At 39.8% G+C, this 17,468-nt stretch overlaps 2 protein-coding genes and 1 long non-coding RNA gene across 3 annotated transcripts; all 3 read right to left on the bottom strand.

Annotated features, from left to right (window-relative positions):
- Positions 1-322: 322 nt before the first annotated feature.
- Positions 323-1,699, bottom strand: LOC121778919. The gene is made up of 3 exons (XM_042176304.1): positions 1,085-1,699; positions 548-994; positions 323-328 (listed from the first exon to the last, which is right to left on the bottom strand). Exons 1-3 carry the CDS (start codon positions 1,697-1,699, stop codon positions 323-325), a joined length of 1,068 nt encoding a protein of 355 aa, XP_042032238.1.
- Positions 1,700-6,330: 4,631 nt separating this feature from the next.
- On the bottom strand, positions 6,331-7,595 carry LOC121778917 (protein ANTAGONIST OF LIKE HETEROCHROMATIN PROTEIN 1-like). Its single transcript, XM_042176303.1, has 3 exons — positions 7,158-7,595; positions 6,864-7,089; positions 6,331-6,797 (listed from the first exon to the last, which is right to left on the bottom strand). The coding sequence occupies exons 1-3, from the start codon at positions 7,593-7,595 to the stop codon at positions 6,331-6,333; spliced, it is 1,131 nt and encodes a 376-aa protein (XP_042032237.1).
- Positions 7,596-9,445: 1,850 nt separating this feature from the next.
- On the bottom strand, positions 9,446-12,749 carry LOC121779574. Its single transcript, XR_006045848.1, has 2 exons — positions 11,520-12,749; positions 9,446-9,672 (listed from the first exon to the last, which is right to left on the bottom strand). It is a non-coding gene; the product is annotated as an uncharacterized LOC121779574 (long non-coding RNA).
- Positions 12,750-17,468: the final 4,719 nt, after the last annotated feature.

Raw genomic sequence — 17,468 nt, 5'->3', positions numbered from 1 at the left:
CTTTGATGGTTTAGAGGCTCTGATTTTGTGTGATTGGTCCTTTGTGATGAAATTTTTCTGAGAGATGCATGCTATTATGTGTATACACTGCCTTGGTTGGATTATTATGCTTAGAGCCACCCCTTTGATGGTTTGGAGGCTCTGATTTTGCGTGATTGGTCCTCTGTGATGAAATTTTTCTAAGAGATGCATGCTTTTATCTGTATACACTGCCTTTGTTGGATTATTATGGTTAGAGCCACCCCTTTGATGGTTTGGAGGCTCTGATTTTGTGTGATTGGTCCCTTGTGATGGTTTTTAAATAAAAACACACTCACAACAGTTACACCTGCAATTCATACATACTGCAGCTTATAGAGCTGTAATGCAGCCTATATACCCTAACAAGTTTACATCCTAAACACCAACCTATTTTGATGCTTATACTGTAAACCCCATGACCCAAGTGCCCTATCTACAACCCTAACACATTGCTTAGATGCCTTATGTGATATGAGCCACCCACATCATTCTCAGGGAGTAGTAGATACTCCAAGCTTTCCCTTACCAGATTCTCTTCAACCTCAAGTGAGGTAGGAAGCCCCACTATCCTACTCAACCTATATTTGTTCAAGTGGGGTATTTTGTAGTTGTTGCCCCCATGGACTTCTAGGATCTTGCTTAAACAACTTTGCAATGTTAGGAAAACCTTGTTCAGAGTTTGTGGTGTGAGTTCCTCAAAAGAACTCCAAACATTTGCCAACAATTCACCTATATTGGTGGCTAGTTTGTCATCTTGTAGTGACTGTATGGCCCTAAAAAAACCAAGGTCTAGCACATTAGTATCTGGGGAGTTGGCTGGTTGGCTAATTAGATGGAATTTAAAACCATTTGTACTTGCAATAGCATCAAATTGTAAGTCAGAGGATTTCAGGTAGAGTTTGGCATTATCTTGTTGGATGTATATCTCCTTGCTTGCATTGGCTGGCCACTTAGCCTTGATTGTTGGAATAATCTGTGCATGATTTGTGATTGAATGCTTAGATGACTAAGTGATGACATTACTAATGTAAGATAGTAATGTGAAACAAATAAATGTACATACCTGATTAAGGAGACATTCTCTCGTGGCTTCTTTGTTAACTGATGGGATAGACTTTGTCTCAAGTATCCCTCTTGGCCTATTCTTTGACTTCCTTTTAGCTGGAACTTGCTGTGTGAATGGAAATATGCCTATTTTACCATCAAAGATGGTCTGCCCATCACTGCCAAACATTGGCCTACTGACAACACACATGAATATCACTTTAGTGATGAATCTTTTTGACTTACAAGACCTGTAAGGCTCATCCTCATCCGGCAACAGGTAGTATCTGTCTGAAGCCTCTGTCATGTAGAACCATTTCTCATCGATAAGAACAATGTTGTGCATTCCATGATAGAGAAGCTTACCTTCAGCTATGGTTGGCTGAATATGATTAAGACTCCATTTCATTCTTGAAATTTTGTTAGCATCAGTGAGTGCAGGCTTGATGGCATTTGTATGTGGTCTTATCTTATTATCCTTCGCCCATCTGCCAGCTGTGGACTTGCTAACTTCCATCTTAATAGCAAGTTTTCTTATTGAGGATCTCTCAAGCATAGACAAGTGTCTAAACTTGTCTTCATCAAGATTTACTTTACCTTTTGTCTTACTATAACCTGATGCTTTGCCTTTCATGACAACATGTTCTCCTTGTTCAATTTGATGATTGGCTATAATCCATAAGAGGCTGGCTGTCCTTGGATGCACTTTGAATTTTTTGGCTGCATCTTTCAATGAACCATGTGGAAGTGCTCCAGCACTGCATTGCTGTTGAAGGAACTGCACAATAAGGTTCTTCTCTTGGCTGCTCAAACTCAGAGAGGCCCTCGGCCCTTGCCCAAACTCTGCCTCTTGAAGAGGCTCTACCTTTGGAAACTGTTCTTCCTCTTCAAACAGCTCCTACTCCATCTCTTCCTCCATCTCTTGCTCCATCTCCATTGCCCTATGATGAGAATTTTCTGAGGGTAAATTAGCTATAAATATATTTGCTTTCTTTATTGGTAGGTGGAATAGAAGTCTTTGATAGTAATGGTGGAGTGAATGTATTTATAGGTGTAGCTTAGCATTTGATTTTTCCCTCCATGGATTGTACTAATTCCCTCCTAAATTTGGAGCTTGATTTAAACAATAAATTGGTTCCCGCTTTACATGTGTTTGAGAAATGTTGGCCGATGGCCTCTTCCCCTTTAAGTTGGCTTAATTTTTTTCGTTAAATGTTGGCAGCAAGATTAAAAAATGTAAGGAATAAATATTAATCAAATTTACATTAAAAACGCTTAATGATATGGAAATATTAAATACCTTAAGTTTATTTAATTTAATGAATTTATCTTACAAGTCAACAATAAACATCTTTTAAATCCAGAAAGTCAAAAGGGTCCACCTTCAACCAACTCACTTCATTTATTACACACTCTACCATCTCACTTCATTTATTACACACTACAGCATCTCACTTACCCGTATTAATCTGGACAAATGTAAAGCGGGAATCGCCTTACTCCTATTTTGGCCGCTTTACATCTCACTTCATTTATTACACGCTCCACCATCTCATTAATTGATATTGTAATCGCCTTACTCCTTCACCTTCGCCTTCTCCATACCCGTATTAGTTCTTGAGGAAATATTACATAAATTAGAGACAAGTCCAGCCTAGACTCGCCGGAAAACGGCAATAACAGCTCCGGAATCCACCGGACAGCAGCGACACAGAGAGGGAAAAGAACTGGCGTGTGAATCGGTGACGCGAGGGTCGCCGGAGAGAGCTTATCGTCGTGCGTGTATGTGTGTGAAAGGAGGTGGGTGTATATGTGTGTGAATGGCGGTGAGTGGATGGGAACTTGGTGAATGGATGATTGTGGGAAACTTCCCGTAAGTGGGTTCAAAACAGATTAATATCTCTCAACTCCTACTCATTATCCTTTTAATTTTATTTCTATTTCTATTTCTATTTCTATTTCCTTTTTTTTCTTTTATTTCATTTTCTAATTTTCAACCCCACACAACAATATACTATCCACAACTTCTAATTATGTCTATTTAATTATTGCATTTTAACTAACTTAAATTTTTGTTTTATACTTTATTTTCCGGGCTATTACACTTAGGGTGTGATTGGTTCATTGATAGTGTTTTCATGGATTTACATACATAGACTTTTTCTTGTATTATTTGATATCCTTTTCAAAGTGTATCGGATGTTTGGTAAAAGTTACCCAGATTAAGAAACCATCAAAGCTGATGTTTGGTGGGAGAATTTTTCCAATTTAGCACATGTGGAAAATTAGTTAAATGACAATGATATCCCCACATTGGCCTATGAAATGACCTTATACCCATGGGTAGTACTTCCACAAACAAAAATGGCGGCTACATTCGTGACTTTGGCGCCATCCCCTCCCTCAATCTCCCTTCGTATAATCTCGTTCCTTGTACACAAATGGCATCCAAAGCCGAAGGCCTACTATCCCTTCTCGCTCTAATATACACGCAATGTCTGCAGATGGAATGGGTAAACTCATATATGAGGGTACTCAGTTGGAATCGAGAGTTTCTATCCTCGAGCATAATTTAACTCCATGCTCATAGTCGTTCAGTACATTTACTTCACTGATGTCGTATTTTGCAGGTGTAGCAATTGTTGGAAAGTTGGAGAAGGTGAAGGGCGACCGAACTCGCCGTTCGTGGACCAAACGCGAGGAGGAGGCCCTTTTGATTGCCCTGTATGATCTTGTCAATGGCGGGTGGAAATCTGACAACAGATTCCGGTCCGGTTACGCAACAAGGGTTTACCAGGTTATGAAGCGTGAGATCCCGGACATTCAGCTGAAGGTGTGTCCACACATTAATTCAAAGATCACAACCTGGAAGCGCGAGTATGGATCACTGACCCTCATCCTTGACCGAAGTGGGGTTGGCTTCAACTCGAACAACGACTTCAAGATTGAGTGCAACGATGAGCAATGGGAACAAATAGTGAAGGTTTATTTTACCTCTTCTGCTATACAAAGGTTGTTAGGTTGAGATTTTTTAGCTTAATTGAGAATTGAGATGCATTTTCAGCCACTCATTTTGAAATGTCAACTACAAGTAGATTATATCAACTAAGGGTATTATCGTCATTTCATTTCAATAGCCAGAATATCAAATGTCAACAACTCGTATTAAAATGTCAACAACTAAAAAAAATTTATTTTTATTTTTTTAAATTTTTTTTTTATTTTTTTAAAATTTTTTAAAATTTTTTTTTAAATTTTTTTAAATTTTTTTAATTTTCACGCGATGTCAACTACGATGTGTAGCCTGCACATCAAATGTCAATAGCCCTGCACATCAAATGTCAATAGCCTGCACATCAAATGTCAACAGGTTATAGTTGACATTATATGTGTATAGGTGATATGAATCGTATATGTAGTTGACATTATATATGTGCAGTTGACATGAATTGTATATGTAGTTGACATTATATGTGTGTAGTTGACATGAATTGTATATGTAGTTGACAAAAAAATAAAAATAAAAAAAATAATAAAAAATCGAAAAAAAAATAAATTTTTTTAAAAAAATAAAAAAATATTTATTAAATAAAATGTATGATGAAATTACCATTCTTCCCTTTCACAATTAATTAATGTAAAAATATTTTCCATGTGGTAAATTCTGGACCACTCATTTAATAAAAATGAGTGGCTAATAATGCATCTCAATTCTCAATTAGGCTAAAAAATCTCAATTGATCACAACCCTATATATATATATATGTGTGATTTAGCACTACTGCCTACAAATTTCTGTAGTTGATGAACTATGAATCCCTCTGTTCAAAATACAGGCTAATAGTAATGCAAAAACTATGAGAAACAAGTCGTGGCCCTATTTGGAGGATTGGAAAGCTATCTTCGGCAAGGATCGGGGTAACGGTGGGCGCGCAGAGGATGTGAGCCAGGCCGATGATGTCCTGCATGGGAATGATGCATCGGCTGTCGACGAGTCACAACCAAATATGACTCCTTACACCCTAGATGACTTCTTCACAGACGAACAAATCGAGGAAGGGCTGAACTCAGAAGTTGAGTCCGCGGCCACGGTGGTGGACACTGAACCAAAAAGTTTGAAAACTCCAGCCCCTGCGAAGAAAAACGGCCGCAAGAGGAAGCAGGAGGAGTTGTTGGAGTCGATGTTGGATGTGATGACGAAAATTCACGAGGATACCAGCGACCGTTTTCAGACGTTATCTTCACGCATCGGGTACGACTTTGATTTGAGCGCAAAGCGAGTTGAGATCAGCAAGATGCTTGACGAGATCCCTCTTCTTCCAAAGAAGCATAGGTTCATGGCGTTGGACATCCTTGTAAAGGAGCCCGAACGTTTGGATCTATTCACGGGATTCAGCTTGACAGACAAGGAAGACTACATCAGTCATATCCTGGAGGAGAAACATGGAATATGAACTTTGTGTTGTTGGTATGTATTGGCTTGGTTCCTCTGTTTTTAGCTTGTTTCTTGTGGTAATATATTATGTGGGGTGCAAGCTTTTGTAAACCAGCTACTGTACAAATGTGGCTGATGAAATATTAGTTCCTATGGAATATTACATTTCTGTGGTATTTTGTATGTATTTATGTATTGACTGTTGAACAAGTATTTCGGCTGGGGTAGGTTGAATTAAATGTGGAAAGTTAAGCTGAAAAGCAAAAAACAAAGACCTAAACCAAGTTCGAATTACAATGACTAGGCCAATATAGAAATTAACACCAGCCCATCCTAGTTTTATTCATAGTTCATACCCATCAATATGTTCTAATGTATGTAATCGAGCAACATGAAACCCATATTTCCCCTTCTGGTAAAACAACTGATTAAACATTCTACATGCATTAGAATATCAAATCAATATTTTCAGCTCTTTCCCAATCAGAAACAACTTAAACCAAGCTGCCATTCTTGCATCTATTAAATCTACATATCCAACTCACAAACACTCATATAAATACCAACAACAAGCTCTATAGCATAACTCGAACATTAAGCACATAGAGTAGGTAACAAAAACAACTTAACAAGGCCCTTTTCTATATCAGACTAGTCATAAGATTACAAGAGAAGGGAGCAACTTAAAATGCAAAAAATACAAGACTAGTCATAACAGGTCAAAGATACACCATTATTTTAAACATATTTTAAGGAAGCCAAATATAAAGCGACGAAAATAGAAATGTCTTGGTGCCTCGAGTCTAAACGTTACACTCCACACTCAATCATTACTGGTTTTGCCACATGTATTGGGCAAGGTCTTGACGCATTTGATTCCACTCCGCGGTTGATTCGACTGCATCGACATATTGGACCTGACTTAGATCCTCGCTGTCCGTAGGCTGCCCCCCGTCGCCTTCAATGCCATCGCCATCCATTTCTTGTTCCACTGGATCCACTTGCATTTCCCCTCTGATGTAATTGTGAAGAATGAAGCAAGTCATTATGAGCCGGGTTTGTGTCTCAATTGGGTAGAAGCTCGCACTGCGTAGAATACCCCACCGCATCTTAAGGACGGCAAATGCCCGCTCAATTACGTTTCGAGCCATTGTACGGCGCATGTTGTATTGTTTTTTTGGACTACTCGGCCTCTGTGTCTGGGGCCCCCACTCTTTGAGATGGTACCTAACACCCTTGAAAGGCGTTAAGAAGCCTTCGCTGTTAGCGTAGCCGTTGTCGCACAGGTAATAAGAACCTGTTTACAGAAACATTTTACTATATGAAGAAAAACAAGAGTTTAAGAGAGCGTACTAAAACTGACCTCTACGGACTTTCAGTCCGTTTGGTCGAGTAACGGCGTCGCGAAGAACCCTGGAGTCAGCGACAGAGCCCTCCCATCCAGGTAAAACATTGACGAACCTAAGGAACCTATCACAGACGGCAAGTGTGTTTGTTGCAATCTGACCTTTTCGTGACCTATAACGAGGAGCATCGGCAGTGCTTACACGCACATTTATATAAGTCTCATCTAGTGCACCGAGGCACCCCTGAAACAAACAAAATAATCCTGACCCTCATCAAAGAAACATAGATTATTCAAAGAAATACAGATTACCTTAAACCAATTCCATCGTGGATCATCACATGTGTCATCAACCGGTGTGGGCTCTACTAATAGGATACTATGGAGATGAATAACAGCTCGCATCACCTCGTGCATGTAATGGCTTACAGTATACCCAGACCTATTGAAATCGAAACCAACAATTCGAGTTTTCTTGTGGTGCGCAAGAGTGGCCAGAAACATTGCTGTCTGCTCCTCGACATGGACGTATCTCTGATCAACCATCCCACACCTATCGCGGAGAATGCGACATAACCGGCCAAATGCATTGCGGTCCATTCGGAGATTGCTGATGCAATCTCCGTCGGTAACGCCAAACAGTCGATCCATGAGCCTCACTTGAGCAGGAATTTTTTCAGTCAGACTGTATGTAATAGGTGCACGGTCATCACTTGCACTATTTGGCGAGTCCATAACAGTACGGACCATGTTATAGATCGTGAGTAAGTTTTGTTGTTGGGTACGGACGATATCCTCGAGCATAATAACAACAGTCTCGGTCTCCTTCCGTTTTCGCTGTCTGTTGTTATCCATCCTATACAAAGGGGTGGTTGGAGATTCGGATGACATCAATGACGATTCATAATAAAACATGAATATCATCAAATGTCATCAGAGTATCATGTTGCTTGCACTAACATAAACAAACAGAACAAACACACATTGAACAAGCAAACACAAATATGGCATCACCCGCCAATATAACAACTCAAATTATGACAACAAACAACTGACTCCAGGGTACACAAACATATTGAAACCCACAGCTAAAATGGTAACAACCACATATACAAATGTAACAGCCAGTAAATGAAGTATTTGACAAAAATCGATCTGCCAAGGCAAACTGAGGAAATAATCTTAAACAATCCTTATGAAAACACAGTCCCAAACCAGGAGGGAGAGAGGGTTACCTGAAGAAAAATCGAGATTCGCTGCGTTGCGATGATATCTTCGCACAATCAGACCAAAACTGTGAAAATTAAAGAAAAAAGAAAAATTAGCAAACAATGCAACAACTGTGAAAAGAATTTATCGAACATCAAATCTGGGGGGAAATTTCCCAATTAGGGCGACGAAATAGTGGGATAATTTTGTGGTCAAAGCCACCGACGCACCTATCTCAGACTGTCTAGATCAGCAGTAGCTTTCAAGTTTTGTTGTGGTGGAAGCGCTTTGGTACCGTGATTGCTGAGAAATTGTAGGACAAAAATCGTTTCCAACAGTTCTCACAAAAATCGGAAAGCTCAGATCGGAGTTTGTAGTGGATGCCCTGCGAAAATGGCAGTTGGGGGAAGTTGAGGGCAAATTCGGGACATTTTGGGTTTTGAAGATTTCTCACAAATCAAGAAAACCTTATACCACAAAATTCCCCTGATAGTGTTTTGGCTCAATCTCAGAAAATTATCTCACTTCCCATGAAACTCGGCGATTTTTTACCGGGTCAGCTGATAATGGAAACCCCTACCAAACATAGGAAAAGGCTAACGCACAGTAGCTTTCAAGTTTTGTTGTGGTGGAAGCGCTTTTGTACTGTGATTGCTGAGAAATTGTAGGACAAAAATCGTTTCCAACAGTTCTCACAAAAATCGGAAAGCTCAGATCGGAGTTTGTAGTGGATGCCCTGCGAAAATGGCAGTTGGGGGAAGTTGAGGGCAAATTCGGGACATTTTGGGTTTTGAAGATTTCTCACAAATCAAGAAAACCTTATACCACAAAATTCCCCTGATAGTGTTTTGGCTCAATCTCAGAAAATTATCTCACTTCCCATGAAACTCGGCGATTTTTTACCGGGTCAGCTGATAATGGAAACCCCTACCAAACATAGGAAAAGGCTAACGCACAGTGCCTTTTTTGCCCTTTTTCGCTCTTTTCATACTTTATGGCCCCTACCAATCAAGCCCTTATCGCCCTTGATACTTGTAAAGAAAATATATAAAATATCTGGTAGTTCTATTTTTGACATCCATTTTATTCAACATACCCTCCTATTTCAATAATAAATAAAAATTAATTACTACTATTAATTTACTAATTTATTTTGTAGTTTCAAAGGCCACAAATAGGCCCGGGGCCTGTTTTGATAAAAAGCGATGGATCAAAGATCTTTCTCAACCCAAGCCCAACCAATTTTAAAATTAAGTGTGAAACTATAATAAATGATTGAATGTGTATTTTTGTAACACCATAAGTTTTCGTGCACGGATTTTTAGAGTATAAAAAAATTTTAGACGAAGAGATACTTGGAATCAAAGTGCAAATAAATTAATTCAAGGATAAAGGTAAAAGATATACTTTATTAGAAAAATACTTGAGGAGTATTTTTACAAGAATGATGGAATTGCAAGTAGTATATGAGTAATTTGAAAGGGACTACACATATATGGATTACATCATGTGGTACAACATTTGTGAGATACTAGTTAAATCCTATCTTCCTTTCCTTCTCTCATCCCTCTCGGTTTTTGCACCTCCACAAGACTCCAAACCTTGGCATCCCCTAAACCTACAAAATCAACACAAAATGGGGTTAGAAAATAGACCTATAAGACTACCTCCAACGGTGACATTCTAGACAATGTCACACAGAAAAGACAAAATAAGTATAAATAAAAGTAATTGTAAAATAATTTCAGGCAATCACCCCTCATCTCTCGAGAGCAGCCTGCCGCCACTAGAAAAAGTGAGGGGCACATGCCACATGTCTTCATATTATTGGCTGAATATTGATTTCTTTTTTATTTTTGTTTTTTCACTTTTTATTATTGATTTATTTTTATTACTTGATTATTGGAGTACATGTATGTATGTTGTAATAAATTTGCACAATAACAATATAATTCTACATCACATTTTCAATCTCAAAAATTTTGCACTACATTAAATTTTGATTATTTTATTAATTATTAATTTCTTTTTTCAATGATTATTACATTTATCTCTATATATCTTTTCAAATATCATGTGAATTATTCTTCCAAAAAAATCATGTGAGCCACTCTTCCGTAAAATGACGTGAACTACTTCATTTTTTATTATTATTATTTTTTTATTTTTTACTATTTGCTACTACATTGTGCTCCACTTTTCTATATATATCCCACTTAACATGTAGAACTCATCACAAAAGCAACCAAATCATAGCCCTTTCATTATTGTTTTGATAAATTTTGTTTTATGGATCCAAATCATCCAAATTATCGCCCTTGTTTCCCAAACTATTTTAATTCTCAAAATTATCAACAATCATCAGAATATCCAAGTTCGCAAAATTTTCCAAATTTTGCACCACCTTATCAGAATCCCCAATCATTTCCAAATCCTGAGTATTCACAAAACTTTGAATTATCTCCAAGTCTAAGCCAAATTCCTACATCTACTGAAATTCCTACATCAAACAATGTCGCCCAAAACTTGTTCGGAGATGCCCAACAAGAGAACAAAAAGAAGAGGAGCTCAAACAATGTAAGTTGGGTTGTGAAAGAAGATTTAGCACTTATATCTTCTTGGGTCCATGCAAGTGTAGATAGTGTGCGTAGTAAACATCAGAAGGGAGATGCACTATGGGTACGTGTGAAAAAATTGTATCACGAAGCTCAAGCAGAAAATCCAGCTGAAATTAACAAAAGAAATGTGGATTCTATGAAGAGTCGATGGAAACGACTTAACGAAAATGCAAGCAAATGGGTTGCTGCTTGCAGAGAAGCAAACGAGCGAAGGAAGAGTGGAATGAGCGACCAAGAGATGAAACATCAACTAATGGAGATTGTGTTTAAAAAATGAATGCTTTTAGTTTGATATGAGTTTGGTGTGACAATAAGTTATGTAATTTTCGTTTGGTGTGACATTAGTTTAAGTAATATTAGTTTGGTGTGGTTTTAATTATGTAATGTTAGTTTGGTGTGTGTTGGTGTGATCTGTGTTTGTACTTTATGTAATATAAATTTGTGTAATATTAAATTTATGTGATATGGTCACATGCATCTTCTGCAAAATCAATTGAGATGTCACAAAGATTATTTCTTTATCACATGCATTTTTTAGGATATGATTTTCGTGACACATGCATTTTCATGCAAAAGTATTTGAGATGTCACAAACATTAATACTTTATCACATGCATTTGCAGATATGAGTTTTGGTATCATGTGCATATTCCTGCAAAGGTAATTGAGATGTCACAATCATCAGTTCTTTATCACATGCATTTGCAGATTTGAATTTGGTGCTACTTGCATTACAAAAGTTTTGAACTATCACATGCATCACAATGTCAATCAAATGTTTTGTCACCGTATGCATTATCCTGCAAAAATTAAATATGTCACATGCTTCACTGCAATTGTGACTTACCATCAGTTCTTTATCTTACAAAAGTTTTGAAAAATCACATGCACCACGATGTCAATCAAATGTTTTGTCATCGCATGCATTATCCTGCAAAAATTAGATATGTCACATGTTTCACTGCAATTGTGACTCACCATCAGTTCTTTATCTTACAAAAGTTTTGAAAAATCACATGCATCACAATGTCAATCAAATGTTTTGTCATCGCATGCATTATCATGGAAAAATTAGATATGTCACATGCTTTACTGCAATTGTGTCTCACATGTCTTGGGGTCTAGTGTCACATGCAAATATATTTAGTTTATACATAGCTCGTGGAAATTTTAGTGAAAACTCATTCCACCTCCAAAAAATGTCTTCTAGTGAAAACTCATCACTTTCATCAAATTCAAGTTCTGATGATTCAAATATCATAGCACTCAATCAATGGGAGGAACGAGTTTCTCAGCAAAATTATCAAATCTATACAATTGTTGAGAGCATGTTATCCACCAATCACAATCTAATTGTAGGGGCTCAAGCTTCTACTGTTACAAAAAGATATTGTGAAAGGCAACGCGAGATTGATGCTGAGCGTTTGATCAACGACTACTTTAGTCCCAACCCGACATATGGGCCAGAGGTGTTCTGACGCCGATTTCGCATGCACAAATCCGTATTCCTTCGGATTGTAGAAGCTGTTACTGCTAATGATGAGTATTTTCAAGAGAGATGCGATGCTACAGGGAGACAAAGTTTGTCATCGTTACAGAAATGTACCGGAGCTATGCGGGTGTTAGCGTATGGGACATCATCCGATGTCGTTGATGAATATTTGCAGATGAGTTCAATGGTGACGAGAGATTCTCTAATACATTTCGTTGAAGGTGTTATTTCATGTTTTGGTGCCACATATCTTAGAAGACCTACTGAACAAGATCTGGCTAGCCTTCTATATGTAGCAAATGAACGTGGTTTTCTAGGCATGATTGGGAGTATAGACTGCATGCATTGGGAATGGAAGAATTGTCCTAACACATGGGCTAGACAATATACAGGGAGAAGTGGTAAACCAACGATCATTTTGGAAGCTGTGGCATCATACGACTTATGGATATGGCATGTGTAATAATGGAGTGCTCATTTCAGTTGGAAGAAGCTCGGCTAGAAAGGAGTTCGGTAAGCTCGGCTTACCGAGCTGGAACTAGCCTGGAACTAGCCGAGAAGAAGAAGGCAGAAGAAGGAAGCTCGGCTTTGAGCTGGAACTAGCCGAGAAGGAAGAGTTCGGTTGTGAGCCGAGAAGGAAGAGTTCGGTTGTAAGCCGAGAAGGAGTTCGGTCTTGAGCCGAGGAAGGAGTTCGGTCTTGAACCGAGAAGGAAGAAGCAACCTAGCCGAACTAGCCGTTGGAGCAGCAGTTAGTTAGCTGAGATGTAGCGGTTATTTTTCTTGCTTTCTTGATTCTTCTTGTAGTTAGTTAGTAGCAGTTGCTACTTGATTGTAGAGCTTTAAATAGCTCACCGTGTATGTAGTTTAGAGTAGAGTTCAATCAATAAAGAGTTTTCCAGTTTCTCTCCAAGATTATCATCTTCAATACTCAAAGTGTGAGTGTGTGTGTTTCTGCATTGTGTGATCTCATACAACAGTGAGTGTGTGTGTGATCTTCTTGAGTGTGTGAAAGCCTTGTGTGCGTAAATCCCAACAAGTGGCGCCGTCTGTGGGAAGGGATATTGAAGCTGATTTGCAGAGGATCAAACGGTTTCAGAGATGGCAGCAAGGCTTGATGCAGAAAAGTTCACAGGCAAGAATGATTATAGCCTGTGGAAGATGAAGATGAAGGCGGTTTTGATTCAACAAGGCTTGGCCGCAGTTCTTGCAAAACCAGAGGAGAAAGGAAAGGCTCCAGTGCTTGATGATAAAGCTCAGGCAAAGATGGAGGAGATGCAGCTCAAGGCACATTCTGCAGTGATTCTGTGCCTTGGAGATAAGGTCTTGAGGGAAGTTCAAGAAGCCAAGACTGCGGTGGAGATCTTGGACAAGTTAGATGAAGTTTACTTGGCCAAATCCTTGGCTAACCGGCTGTATCTCAAGAAGAGGCTGTATGCCTATAGTTTTTCTGGAGATAGGTCCATCATTGAGCAGCTAGAGGAGTTCAACAAGATCATTGATGACCTGGGATCTGTTGATGTCAAGATTTCAGATGAGGATAAGGCCATTCTCACATTGAATGCCTTGCCTAGCTCGTATGACCAGCTAAGTGATGCAATTATCTATGGAAGAGATAAACCTATCACCTATGCAGAAGTCTATTCAGCCTTGATGGCCAAAGAACTCCAGAAGATAGCCAACAGAGGCTCTGCAAGCTCCAATGTTCAAGCTGCAGAGGCCTTGAATGTGAAGAAGTTCAAGAAGCAGAACTTCAAGAAGAAGTTTGAGGGCTCTAAACCCTCAAGTTCTGATGCTCAGAAGGAAACCAGAGCTTGCTATTGGTGCAAGAAACCTGGACATTTGAAGAAAGATTGTCATGCATGGAAGAGAAAGATGGCCTCTGAGGGACACAACCAATCTGATTGTGTGGAGAGTGCTGATCCCCCGGCTCAACTTATGAATATTAGTGACAGTGGGGTCAGTCATAGGTGGATTATGGACTCGGGGTGCAGCTTCCATATGTGCCCCAATAGAAGCTGGTTTCATGATCTTCAAGAAGCATCTGGTACGGTTGTTCTTGGAAACAATCATATTTGTCAGATCAGAGGAATAGGGAAGGTAAAGCTAAGCCTACAAGATGGCTCTATAAAGATCCTAACTGGGGTGAGGTATATTCCAGAAGTGAAGAGGAATCTCATCTCATTGGGAATGCTGGAGCAGAAAGGGTTCACCATATTGATGAGTCAAGGAAAATTGTTTGTTAAATCTGGAGATGCAGTGATGATGGAGGCTGACAGAGAGCATATTCTCTATTATCTGAAGGCTAAGGCTGTTGATGGAGAAAGCAATGCAGTGTCAGATGATTCCATAATACTATGGCACAAGAGATTGGGCCACCCAGCTGAAGGAAGTTTGAAAGAACTCATCAAGAAGGGTCTGATCTCTGGAGATTTCAACAAGATGAACCCCTGTGAGCAGTGTATACTTGGAAAGGCTAGGAAGGCACCCTATCCTACAGGTATTCACTCTTCTACAGCCCCTTTAGACTACATACATAGTGATCTTTGGGGGCCTTCACCGGTGTGTTCAATTGGTGGAGGAAAGTATTATCTAGCTATCATTGATGACTATACAAGGAAGTTGTGGGTATATATTCTTAAAGAAAAATCTGAAACACTCACAAAGTTCAAGATATGGTGTAAGGAGGTTGAGCTAGAGAAAGGTAGAAGTGTTAAATGCTTAAGGACAGACAATGGCCTAGAGTTCTTGTCTGCTGAGTTTGATCTGTTTTGTAAAGAGAAGGGTATGAAGAGGCACCGGACTGTTCCTGGTAATCCTCAGCAAAATGGTGTTGTGGAGAGGATGAATAGGACAATCCTAGAGAGGGTGAGGTGCCTGCTTCTTGGTTCTGGTTTGAGCAGCAGGTTCTGGGGTGAGGCTGTGTATACAGCAGCCTATCTCATCAATAAATGCCCATCTACTGCCCTGAAATCTGAAACCCCTGATTACATGTGGTATGGAGCTCATAGTGACTACTCAAAGTACAAGGTGTTTGGGTGTGTGGCCTATGCTCATGCTAGGCAAAGCAAGCTTGAAGCTAGGGCTCTGAAATGTATTATGTTGGGGTATCAGAGGGGTGTTAAGGGGTATAGGCTCTGGTGTATTGAGCCCGGTAAGCAGAAGGTCTTGGTGAGTAGGGATGTGGTGTTCTTGGAGGATCAGATGCCATTCCTGAAAGATAAGCTGGACTCCAATGAAGATGAGGGTGATTTCTTCAAGGTGGAGCCTGTGGGGGTTGGCCTAGGAGCAGGTGGAGTTATTGACTCAGGGAGTGAGTCTGATTCAGATAAAGAAGAGGCTCCAACTCAGGGCAACCAGGCTGGTGAGTCTATATCAGACTCTATCAGAGACTATCAGCTTGCAAGGGACAGAGTTAGAAGAGAAACAAGGCCACCAACAAGGTTCTCTGATGTTGTGTATTATGCTCTGTGTGCAGCTGAAAGTATTGATGGCGCAGATCCACTCACATATAAAGAAGCTATGCAGAGTAAAGATAGAGAAAGATGGATTGAAGCCATGAATGAGGAAATAGAGTCTTTACTCAAGAACAAAACATGGATTTTGGTGGACAAATCCAAGCTGAGTACAGATGGTAAGGAAAGGAGGCTGGTAAGCTGTAAGTGGTTGTTTAAAAGAAAGATTGAGACCACTGATAAGGATAGAGTCAGGTTCAAGGCAAGGCTGGTGGCTAGAGGCTTTACACAGCAGGAGGGAATCGATTTCAATGAAGTGTTTGCACCTGTTGTGAAGCACACTTCAATTAGGATCCTATTGGCTGTGGTGAATCAGCTTGACTGGGAGCTACAACAGCTTGATGTGAAGACAGCCTTCCTAAATGGAGATCTAGAGGAAACTATCTTCATGGAACAGCCAGAGGGCTATGTGAAGATTGGAGAAGAAGGCAAGGTGTGCCTGTTACAGAAAAGTCTTTATGGACTTAAGCAAAGTCCTAGACAGTGGAATAAGAAGTTTGATGCACAGATGAAGAAGATTGGCTTCTCCAAGTCAGAATATGATGATTGCATTTACATCAAGAAGGCAGGCAAGACTCCCATTGCCTACCTATTACTCTATGTGGATGATATGCTACTTGCAGGGCCTTCTATGACAGAAATTCAGAAAGTTAAACAAGATCTGAAGTCAAGCTTTGAAATGAAGGATCTAGGAGAGTCAAGGAAGATCCTAGGCATACATATTCAGAGAGATAGAGGCTGCAAGAAGCTGTGGATGCTGCAAACTGACTATATTGAGAAAGTTTTGCAGAGATTCAAAATGGAAAATGCAAAAGCTGCATCAACTCCTCTGTCCCAGAGTTTTAAGCTTTCAAAGGAGCAGGCCCCTAAAACTAAGCAAGAGGCTGATGAGATGGAGGCTATCCCTTATGCTAGTGTGGTTGGAAGTGTTATGTATACTATGATTTGTACAAGACCAGATCTGGCACATGCTATCTCAGTGACTAGCAGATACATGGCAGACCCGGGGAAGGAGCATTGGAATGCTCTTAAGTGGATATTGAGGTACATGAAGTCAACTAAGGACTGGGGGATTGTCTTCAATGGCTGGGAAGGTGAATCTGAGGAGGTTGTGCAGGGCTATTGTGATGCAGACTATGCTGCAAACCTGGACAACAGAAAGTCCCAAACAGGTTATCTTTTCACCATGTTTGGAACTGTAATCAGCTGGAAATCAGGTCTGCAAAGTGTTGTTGCTCTCTCAACAACAGAATCAGAGTATATAGCTCTCACTGCAGCTGTACAGGAGAGTTTTTGGATTCAGGGAGTGATTTCTGACTTTGGTTTTGACCAAAAGACAATGGTGATTCATTGTGACAGCAGCTCAGCTATGTGCTTGGCTAAACATCCGGGTTTTCATGAAAGGAGCAAGCACATAGACATAAAGTTGCATTTCATTAGAGATGAGATTGAAAAGGGGAGAGTGAAGGTGATTAAGATTAACACCTTGCACAATCCGGCTGACATGCTAACAAAGTCTCTAGGTAGAGACAAGTTTGATCATTGCAAGAAATTGATCAATGTTTGTTCAAGAACTGAGATGAGCCCTCAGGTGGAGAATTGTAATAATGGAGTGCTCATTTCAGTTGGAAGAAGCTCGGCTAGAAAGGAGTTCGGTAAGCTCGGCTTACCGAGCTGGAACTAGCCTGGAACTAGCCGAGAAGAAGAAGGCAGAAGAAGGAAGCTCGGCTTTGAGCTGGAACTAGCCGAGAAGGAAGAGTTCGGTTGTGAGCCGAGAAGGAAGAGTTCGGTT

The sequence above is a fragment of the Salvia splendens genome, chromosome 19, assembly GCF_004379255.2.
Source record: "Salvia splendens isolate huo1 chromosome 19, SspV2, whole genome shotgun sequence".
NCBI classification, from domain to species: Eukaryota; Viridiplantae; Streptophyta; class Magnoliopsida; order Lamiales; family Lamiaceae; genus Salvia; species Salvia splendens.
The sequence above is the reverse complement of the archived record's forward strand: the minus strand, read 5'-3'. Positions and strand labels throughout refer to the sequence as shown.

Coding starts and splice junctions, on each gene's coding strand:
- LOC121778919 (XM_042176304.1), bottom strand. CDS start 1,699: ATGAAAGGCAAAGCATCAGGTTATAGTAAGACAAAAGGTAAAGTAAAT. Junction 995..1,084: donor GAGAATGTCTCCTTAATCAG/GTATGTACATTT, acceptor AATCATGCACAG/ATTATTCCAACAATCAAGGC.
- LOC121778917 (XM_042176303.1), bottom strand. CDS start 7,595: ATGGTCCGTACTGTTATGGACTCGCCAAATAGTGCAAGTGATGACCGT. Junction 7,090..7,157: donor CACGATGGAATTGGTTTAAG/GTAATCTGTATT, acceptor TGTTTGTTTCAG/GGGTGCCTCGGTGCACTAGA. Junction 6,798..6,863: donor CGGACTGAAAGTCCGTAGAG/GTCAGTTTTAGT, acceptor TTCTGTAAACAG/GTTCTTATTACCTGTGCGAC.